We start from the raw sequence: 10,000 nt of genomic DNA on the forward strand, positions 1-10,000 counted from the left end.
GCTTCTTAACTTCCCAGGGAAACTCCATTAGCATCCCTGCCGCCCTGCATCGGGATCGCACCCCCTCGGCTGGGCCCACTCCTCCTCTGCTGCATCTTCCTCTTCCTCCATCCCCAAACGGGAGCCGGCTCCTGGAGAGGCCAAGCCTCCAATCCCGGCTCCCCACGCCCTCCCATCCTCATGGCCGGAGCCGCCCGGGGATGGGGACTCCCAGGGGCTCCCCTGGCCTCTGGATGGGGCGGAAGAACTCATCTGACCAGACACCCCTCAGGAACGTCCACCCACCTGCCCCGGCCCAAGCACAATGCTCTGCAAGCCTGCTTCTAGGAGTCTCCTTTTCCCTGCACCCCCTGGCCAGCCCATCTTCTGGATGAGAATGAGCAAATTCATGCCCCTCCCTTGGCCCCCAAACCTTGGGTTCAAGCTCATAGCTGTGGATCCCTCTCTGCCACCTGTGTTCTCCTAGGCCACCGGGCCTTGGCACGGAGAGGGGCAGCTGCATTTCCCTACGGCCCCTTCTGGCTAGCCTGGCTTCTCATCGGGGATGAGCCGACTTCCCTGAAGCACGAGGCAAAAGCCCCTGGAATGAATCTAGGCAAGTGTTCCTGACCCAGAGGAAGCGGGCTCTTGGGCTATGCCCTCTTGCCCAAGCCCCAAGGCCACAACAGTCCAAAGAGCAGGCAGGACAGTGCTCGGGGCACATTCAGAGAGGGAAGGGCGATGTCTTGGGCCTTGTTCATCAATCACCCTCACAAGATGGTTCAAGGTGGGGGTGGGGGTCAGGGGTAAAGGAAATCGGAGAAAAGAGGAGAGAGGAAAATAGAGAAGAGACAGGAAGAATGATGGAGAAGAGACCAATAAACAGAAGGGAGGGAGGGGGAAAAGGAGAGGGAGGGAGAGAGAGGGAGAGAGAATGATGGAGACAGGAAGAATGAAGGAGAGACCAATAAACACAGGGGAAAGAGAGAGAGAGAGAGAGAGAGAGAGAGAGAGAGAGAGAGAGAGAGAGAGAGAGAGAGAGAGAGAGAGAGAGAGAGAGAGAGAGAGAATGATGGAGACAGGAAGAATGAGGGAGAAGAGACCAATAAACAGAGGGGAAAGAGGCAGAGAGAGAGAGAGAGAGAGAGAGAGAGAGAGAGAGAGAGAGAGAGAGAGAATGATGGAGACAAGAAGAATGAGGGAGAAGAGACCAATAAACAGAGGGGAGAGAGACAGAGACAGAGAGAGGGAGAGAAGGGGAGAGGAAAAGGGAGAGGGAGAGAGGAGGGGGAAGGGAGAGAGAGGGAGAGAGAATGATGGAGACAGGAAGAATGAGGGAGAAGAGACCAATAAACAGAGGGGAGAGAGACAGAGACAGAGGGGGGGGGAGGGAGAGAAAGAGAGAGAGAGAGAGAGAGAGAGAGAGAGAGAGAGAGAGAGAGAGAGAGAGAGAGAGAGAGAGAGAGAGAGAGAGAGAGAGAGAGAGAGAGAAAATGATGGAGAAAAGTCCAACAAACAGGGGGAAGGGAGAGGCAAAGAGACATTCAGAGAAACAGACAGACAGAAGGAATGATGGAGACAAGAATGATGAAGAGACTAACAGAGGGGAGGGAGAGGCAGAGAGAGACAGTAAGAGAGAGACAGAGACAGACAGACAGACAGAAAGGAGAAGACAGGAAGACAGAGATAGAGACAGACAGAGGGGACAGGAAGAATGATGAAGAAGAGACCAACAAACAAGAGGAGACAGACAGAAAGACAGGCAAAGAGAAGAGATACCAAGAGAGACAGAGAGAGAAAGGAAATTGCAGTGATTGAGGTGGTGGGAATAGTAAGAAAGGGGGGAAAAGGAATGGAGAAAAGAAAGGGGATCTAAGGAGAAGCTAGAGGAAAGGGGGTGACACAAAGAGGGACTGAGAGAGGGAGGGCTCAGGGAGGTGGAGGGGAGGAAACCTGTCCAGGAGGGATGTGACAGGGCCCTGGCCAGGCTCCCTGAGAACTTTTCACTTCTCCCTCTGGACAAAGGGATTCCCACCACCACCACTAGTAGGTACTCCCCCCACCCCCAGACCTGCTCCAGCTCCCAATTTCCAAACACTTCTCCCCTTAACCGCTGCTTTTCTCCACACCTACCACAACTCTCCTTCCTGTCCCCTCCATCTCATTCTTTCCAGCCCCCACCCCCTCCTTTCCTCCGTCAGCAAACACACCTAGAAAGGTTTCGGAACATGACTTTTGTAACCCCCCCCCCCTCTCTCTCACTCACACACACACACACACACACACACACACAGTCATGCCTTTCTATCACACATGCATAGCCCAGAGACCCTGGGATCATCCCCTCCCATATGTCCTAGATAGCCCCTCACCCTCTGGATAACTCCTTGCCCCCCCATCCTGACTCCCCTCAGACCCCCTTTATTCCCCGATTGTCCCTCACACACCCTTAGTCTTGTCTCCCCCCAACAGGAACACCTTGGCTAGGCTCTAATTACCCCCTTCTCCACCTTGATCCTCCTCCCCAGCCCTGAAGAACCTGAGTGTGCACTTACCCAGCCCCATCTCCCCTCACATCCTGATTCTCTCATCTACCCTGGCACTCGGGGCCTCTGCACCCCCCCCTCCGGTCAATACCCCTGTGAAACAGAGCCCCCCCCCCCTCCAGCCCTCTCACACACACACATCCCAGAACATCTGGGAAGGGGGAAACAGCCCCCTCCATGTCTTCTGATATTCCCACTGAGAAAATCACAGTCCCCACTCCCCAACAGTCCAAGTCAGTTAGATAAACATTTATTAAGTGCCTACTAAGTACAAGGCGCCCAAAGGAGAAGGAAAGGGCCTCCTGGATGGGAAATGTTTTCTTCCAGACTGAGAACAGCCCTCACCGGAAAACCGCCCAGGCTCCCAAATACCCTCCAGCAGACCTCCTGAATAACCCTAGAAAGGAGACACCCCCACCCACCCCAAGTCTCTCCCTAGCCTCATCCTCCTTTTATGCCTCCTTCCCCCCCATTTCCTTCTTTGACACAGAGATGTGTGTGTTTTTTTTTTTTAATAAAGATGAAAAAATCTGCCCTCTCCTTCCCAGCCCCCAGTTGGAAAGGAGTCTGGAAGAGGGGACCAAGGGAAGGCAGAGACCCTTGTCCCTTTATTCTCTAGTCAAGCTCTGGGGTTTTATTGAGTCCAGTCTGGCATCCCTGGCTCCCTTGCCTTCCTCTGCCTTGGGGAGCTGGTCCCCCCATTACATCCCCACTCTCTTACCCCTCTCCTCTCTCTCTTTTCCTACCTCCTCTTCTTACTGTTATGGAGTATCCCTCCACCACCTCCCCTTTCCCATCCCCCCCTTTTCTCTTGCCCTCCCTCACCTCTTTTTCTCCATCTCCCCTCTCTTTCCCTCCCTCCTCTTCTCTCTCCCACCCTTCCTGTATCTTCCTTCCTCCCCTTTCCCCTCTCCCTCCGTCTTTCTCCATCATCCCTTCCTCTCTTTTTCCAGTCCCCCTATTCTGCCCCCCCTTTCCCCCCAGCTCTCTCTTCCCTTGCTGTTTTCTCTCGGAGCACCCCTCACTGTTTTTTCTATCCAGTTCTTTCTCTCCCTCTCCATCCCCCCTTCCTTTTCTCCTCTCCAGGTCTCTCCAGCTTCGGGCTGCCTGGGCTGTCGTTTCATCTTTCCATCTCTCCCGCTGTCCTCACTCTCCCTTTCTCTCCAAATCTGTCCCTTCCTCTTCTCCTCTGCCTTCAAGCCACCGACTCCATCACTCCCTCTCTCCTTCAGTCTCCCTCTTTCTTTCTATACCTCCCCCCCACCTCAACCCCCCTGTTTCCCGACCATCGCTGGCTCTCACCGTCTCCATCCTCCCCTTCTTCCCATCCTCTTCTTCTCCCCTTTTCGCTCTCTCCTTTCCCACCCTCTCTCCCTTCATCGAATTCCTTCCTTCTTCCCCTGTCTTTCAGCCTTTTCACCCTTTGACTAATTCTTCTCCTTCTCCGATTCTCCCCCCCTCTTTCCTTTCCCTTCTCCCCCTAATTCTCTCCTTTCTCCCCTATTCCTCTGTCCCCTCTGCCAATCTTCTCCTCTTTCCTCGACCTTATTCCTCCGATTTACCCGCTTCTGCCCCCTTTATCACCCCGATATCCCCAATTCTCCCGCGGTATCCCCCAATTCTGCTCCCCCTTTCTCCTCCTAGTCTTCTTCCCCTCTCCCCTAATTCTGCCTCTTCCTCGACTCCCCTGCCCCCGCCCCAACCCCAGAGGCCCCGGGCAGGGGTTGCCCCCCGTTTCCCCCCGCGCCCCCAAAAGCGGCGCCCCAGCGAGGCGGAGAAGCGGGGCTGGGCTGGGGGTGGGGGGGGAGCAGCCGGAGCGAGGCGCCTCGGCCGGCTCCCGGCTCAGCTCTCCCAGCCACGGGGGCCGCGCCGGCTGCATTAAGCCCGCTTTGCAATCAATAAAGCGCGGGGCAGATTATGCAAAGCGCGGATATTAATATGCAAAGTTTTAAAGATTTTTAAATGGAGCTGGGGGGGGGAGGCGCACGGGCAGGGGCGGCGAGGGGGAGCGGGGAGGAGGAGGAGGAGGAGGAGGAGGAGGAGGAGGAGGCGGAGGAGAGTGGGGGGGGTGGGGGGGGGACCAGGCAGGCAAGGGGAGGGGCGCGCCTCACCTCTAGCTCCATCGGTAGGCGCCGCTGTCTCCGCCATGCGCGTCAGCTGCCCGGCTCAGAGGGGCTGGCTGAGCCGCCGCCGCCGGCCCCCCGCTCCCGCTCCCGCTCGCTGCCTGCGCTCCTTGGGCTGCTCCCGCCTCTGCTGCTGCTGCTGCTGCTGCGCCCGCCCGCCCGCCCTCGCTCCTCCTCGCCCGGCCCCGCTTGGCGGCGGCGCGAGCCCAGGCGCGCGCCATCCCGGGCTCTCCCCCCACCTTGTCCCCATGGCAACCCCGAGCCCAAGGATGCTCAGGGAGGGAGACGGAGGAGGCGGGAGGAGGAGGAGGAGGAGGGAGGGCGGGGGAGCGCCGGGCGGGGAGCAGGCAGGGAGGGGGAGAGCCACACGCCCCCTGCAGGCTGGAGAGGGGAGGGCCGCAGGGGAACGGAGGGGTCCGGCCCCCACCCCTACCACCTCAGGTGTGTGTATGGGAGTGGGGCGGGTGACGAGGAGAAGATGGGAGCAATGGGCCAGGGAGCCCTAGGGAGGAGGTGGAGGGCAGGTGGAGGACTGGAGCAGGGAAGCGTGGATGGGGGCGCCAATGCACTCCAGCGAAGGGAGAACCAGGCCTCGGGGAGAGTCAGGTGGACAGGAGGGGGCAGGTGGAAACTCCAGGGAGGCAGGTGAACGGCAAGGCCCTGTACCCCTTGTAGGCACGAGTGGTAAAGTGTGGAGTGGGCGACAATGGACCACGGAGGAGAGAGAGAGGGCCGGGCGTCGAGGAGAGGCAAGAAGCCACAAGGGGCCCGTGGAGGCTCCAGGGAAGCAGGTGGAGAGCCGGACGCTGCCCTCCCTGCAGGCAGGAGTGGGGAAGTGCAGAAGGACCAAAGGTGGAGTGGAGAGAAGAGGGACCGGGCTATAGAGGATGCAAGTGGAGGGCAGGGAGCCGCGCCCCCTGCAGGCAGGAGCCATGAACTGCAGAAGGGGCAACGATGCGGAGAGACAGGAGCGGCAGGTGGAAGCCCTTGGGAGGTAGATGGAGGGCAGGGCGCCGCACCCTCTGCAGGCAGGAGCGAGGAAATGCAGAGAGGACGCCGATGGACCACAGAGGAAAGCCAGGCTTCTCTGAGAGGCAAGAAGGCAGGAGGGGCAGGTGGATGCCCCAAGGAAGCAGGCGGAAGGGAAGGCCCCATGCCCTCTGCAGGGCGCGTGAGGAAGTGCCAAGCAACCAAGGCTGAAATGGAGAGGAGAGGGAGGGGATCAGTAGCGGAAGCAGGGACAGGAGCGGGGGGCAGGTGGAGACCCAGGGAGCCAGGTGGAGGGGAGGGCGTCGCTCTACCTCCAGAGCCAGATGAGTGGTTGATTGAAGAAGAGAAAAAGCCACAAGGAGAAGCAGGGGACACAGGAGGGAAGCAGATGAAGGGGACAGTGCAGCGCCCCTTGCAGGATCGACTGAAGAAGTGTGAAGGGAGCAAGGACGGAGAGCAGAGACTCCAGGGACGGGCAGGTAGAGGGGTGGGGGCAAGGGGGGAAGCTCCAGAGAGGCGGAGGAGGGGGAGGACTGGAGCGGGGCAAGTGTGGAAGGACCAAGGATGTAGCGAAGAGCCCGGCAGATGGAATCGCCTGGGAAGTAGGTGGAGGGGAGAGAGCTGCACTCCCTGCTGGCTGGAGCTGGGAAGTTCCGAGGGGGCGAGGATGGAGAGCAAAGGAGAGAGTCAAGGCCAGGTTTAGGGAGGAGGCAGGTAGACAAGAGGAAGGAGCAGGTGGAGGGGGGACGCCGCGCTCGAGGTTAGTGCACTAGGACTGGGGGGCGGGGGAGAAGCGACGGAATATGGGGAGAGGAGGACCCCTGGGAGCAGGTGAAGGGAGAGTTCGAGGCTGAGAGGCAGGGAGAGTCAGGAGCAGGAGGGCGACCATACGCTTCAGCACCTCGAGAAGAGGACGCCATGAAGGAAGGGGGTGAGGGACACACATCCCTGGCAGCTCTTTCTTGGGGAACTAGCATTGAGATCTTCTAGCTCAACTCCTTATTTTTCCAGATGATGAAACTGAGACGGGCAGCGATGGAAGGGATTCCCCCAGGGCCACATAGGTGCCAGGTGACAGTGGCGGAGGAGTTTCACACTGAGGTCCCCCGACCCCAAATCCGGGCTGCTTTGCTAACTCTTCTGTTTACACATGGGGTAAAAGTGAGAACCAGAGAAGTGAATTGCCCAAGATCCCCCATAGAAAGTGGCTTGATCTCTAACCCTAACTCTTAGGCTCTTTCCCCCACAGTTCTGTGGGAGTAGGGGGGTCCTTGGACACAGGATTGACTCTGGAGACCATCTGTGGGTTTGTGGGTACCATCTAATAGGATGTGGGTGAGAACATATGTGCCTGCCTGCTGATACCCTGGGTGGAGAGGCAGCTCCAGCTTACCTCTGAGCAGCAAATGACTGGGGGTGGTCATGTACCCCCTGTGTGTTTGTGCACGTGTGTTAGCATGCTCACACTTCTGGGAAATGCATTCAGGACCACTGAGGACTTGGGAGTCAGGAGCTTGGAAGTAGGCACAGGAGAATAGAAGAAGCAGGGAGAGCATTCCTGGTTTCCATCCTTCTTGGTGCCTTTGGAACTTTGGGCCAGACCCTTCTCTGGAAAATGGGGATGCAAAGACTTATCGCCCAACCCTCTACTACCCAAGTTTCTTGTAAGGAGGACCCTGGAAATATGCCAGAGATTCCTGTTCTTGGGTGTATCTTCTCTGTAATTGGGGATCCATGGGCAGGCGGCTCTGGATGTGTGAGCTATACACAAGAATGATGCCGGAGTATGCTTCCACTTGTGATGCCTGCCATTATGTTTCATGGAGACAAAAAGGAGACGGAAATGAGGATGGGGAGAAGAGGGACAGGGAACCCTGGGGACCATCTACTTCAATCCCCTCATTAGACATAAGGGAAAATCCAAGGAAGGGATTTGCCTAAAGTCACAACAGAGAGTAAACTGAAGAACTATAATTCAAACCCAGAGCCTCTCTCCAAATCCAGGATCCTTTCCACAGATCCACAATTCATAATAATAGCTAGAATTTGTTTAGTATACTTACAAGAATTATCTCATTTTATCCTCATAGCTCATGTCACTATCCCCATTTTACAGAGGAGTAAACTAAGGCAGATAGCTATTAAGTCACTTGCCCACGGTCACACCACTAGTAAATATCCAAGGTTGGATTTGAACTCAGGTCTTCCTGACTCCAGATCCAGTGCTCTTTATCCACCTAACTGCTTCCATTGCTAGCATCCCCATCTTAAAGATGGAATGGGCATTCTGAGGGGTTACATTTCTTACCCAGTCTTGAGGGGCCCCTCCCCCAGGACACAACTAGGAAGTGGCTGAGCAGGGATTCAAAGCTGGGTCTTCTAAGCCAGTCTTCTGGAATCCCTCATAACTTCTGATGGCTTCCACTAAGGCAATACCCAGCCCCACTCAGACCTGTCAGAAGGTCTTGGAGAGTTTCAGGAGTTGTGATAGTCACCATATTGCCAATCAGAGGAAGAACCTCCTTGCTGGACTGCCCCAGGTGACAAGCACATGGGCCATAGCTGGACCAGTCAGAGGTAGAGGAGAGGGTGTGTTAGACCTTCCATATCTCACCGTGGAGTGGAGATGACTATAGCAGCAGGGACAAGCTCCAGCAGGCTCCCAGAAGGCAAGAGAGGCAGAGGGGGATCTGGTATTTAAATCTTGATCCTGCCACCAAATGCCTGAGGACCTTGGACAAGTCACTCAAATTCTCTGGACCTCCATTTCCTCAACTGTAATATGGGGTGTGGGGGCCTCCAGGGCCCTCTTAACTCTAAATTTATGATCTTACCAAGCTGGAATGGTTTCTCTCTCTTTTTTAAAAAATAAACCCTTACCTTCAGTCTTAGAATCAATTCTGTGTATTGGTTCCAAGGCAGAAGAGTGGTAAGGGCTAGGCAATGGGGGGTCAAGTGACTTGCCCAGGGTCACACAGCTGGGAAGTGTCTAAGGTCCAATTTGAACCCAGGACTTCCCATCTCTGGCCCTGACTCAATCCACTGAGCCACTCAGCTGCCCCCTGGAATGGTTTCTACTACCTTAAAAATATTTTTTAAAAAGGTGTTTGGGTCATGAAACACCATAGGATAGCATAGTGGGTAGTATAGAATAGCCTTCTACGAGCTAAGGTTGATGAGGGCCAGGGTGAGTATGATCCAACAGTCAGGCAGCTACCAACCATGAGGACTGACCCATATAGGAGAGACACCCTAGCTCGGGCTTCCTCTGACTCAAGCTCTTTGGCTGCCTCTTCGCCTCTGCCTGAGGGGTGTGCTCTTTGTCTTTCTGTGGGTCTCTCCACCTCTCACTCCCTCTCTCTGACTCCCTTCCTCCCTCTCCCCTCTCCTCCCTTTCTCTCTCTCCTCCCTCCTTCTCTCTTCCCCCTCTCTTCCTTCTCCTCTCTTCTCTCCATTCTCTCTCCTCTGTCTCCCTCTCCCCTTTCTCGCTCTTTCTGTCTCCTTCCCCCTCCTTTCTTTCTTTTCTCTCCCCCTCTCTTCTCTCTTCCCCTCTCTTCTCTCCCCCTCCTCTCCTTTCTCCTCCCTCTCTTCTCCACCCCCCTCTCCCCTCCCCTCTCTTGTGGAAAAGCTGGAAAGATGTGGGCTGCACAAAACTACAGTCAAGGTGGATTGGGATCTGGCTGACCTGCTGGACCAAAGAGGGCTTGGGAGTGACCTGATGCCACTTAGTGAAGTCTCCAGTGGGGTGCCCCAGGAATCTCTATTTGGGTCTATTCGACTTATTTTTTTTCCCCTGAGGCTTCTTGATAAGACAACGGTCAGGTCTGCAGATGGCCCCAAGCTAGGAGGCGATGATGAGGGTCAGCACCCCCCAAAATCCTGACAGATTTGAATTGGGAGGGGGTGCAGTCTAATGGAGAGAAATGTAACGTCTCTGGTCTGGATTCCAAAACATCAGCTTTTCAGGTGGGAGATGGGGGTCAGCAAGGCCTCGGCAGTGGGTCTGAAAAGGATCTGTCTGGCTACTGGCTCCCAAGCTCACTGAGTCAACAGTGGATTTGGCAAATCAGAAAACTAATTCGATCTTGAGGTGCACCGTTATTCACAAGGACTTTTGCGTTCAGGATAACTATGGCCAACACCTTATAGGCCAGCAGCAGACTGGTCATGCTGACAGAAGGGGGAAGGAATTGGGGACTGGAGTTAGCAGCTGAGCCTGGGAGGGGGCAGGTCCCTGGGGTTTGGGAGCTTGAGGCCAGGAGGTGGGTAACAACTACTGAGAAAAGCTAGAAGTTAAACATGGATGTAAAGCAGAAAAAGGGAGAGCTAAGGAGGTAAGGCAGGGTAAACAGAGCACAAGGC

The 10,000-nt window shown here is 55.9% G+C and overlaps 1 protein-coding gene across 1 annotated transcript in view; it reads right to left on the minus strand.

Moving 5' to 3' along the window:
* Nucleotides 1-4,779, minus strand: part of POU2F2 (POU class 2 homeobox 2) — a 61,345-nt gene extending 56,566 nt beyond the window's left edge. Inside the window, 1 exon segment of the mRNA XM_056797032.1 lies at nucleotides 4,637-4,779. Within this exon segment, the coding sequence (XP_056653010.1) occupies nucleotides 4,637-4,673 (37 nt within the window). The 5' untranslated portion in view covers nucleotides 4,674-4,779.
* Nucleotides 4,780-10,000: the final 5,221 nt, after the last annotated feature.

The sequence above is a fragment of the Monodelphis domestica genome, chromosome 4, assembly GCF_027887165.1.
Source record: "Monodelphis domestica isolate mMonDom1 chromosome 4, mMonDom1.pri, whole genome shotgun sequence".
NCBI classification, from domain to species: Eukaryota; Metazoa; Chordata; class Mammalia; order Didelphimorphia; family Didelphidae; genus Monodelphis; species Monodelphis domestica.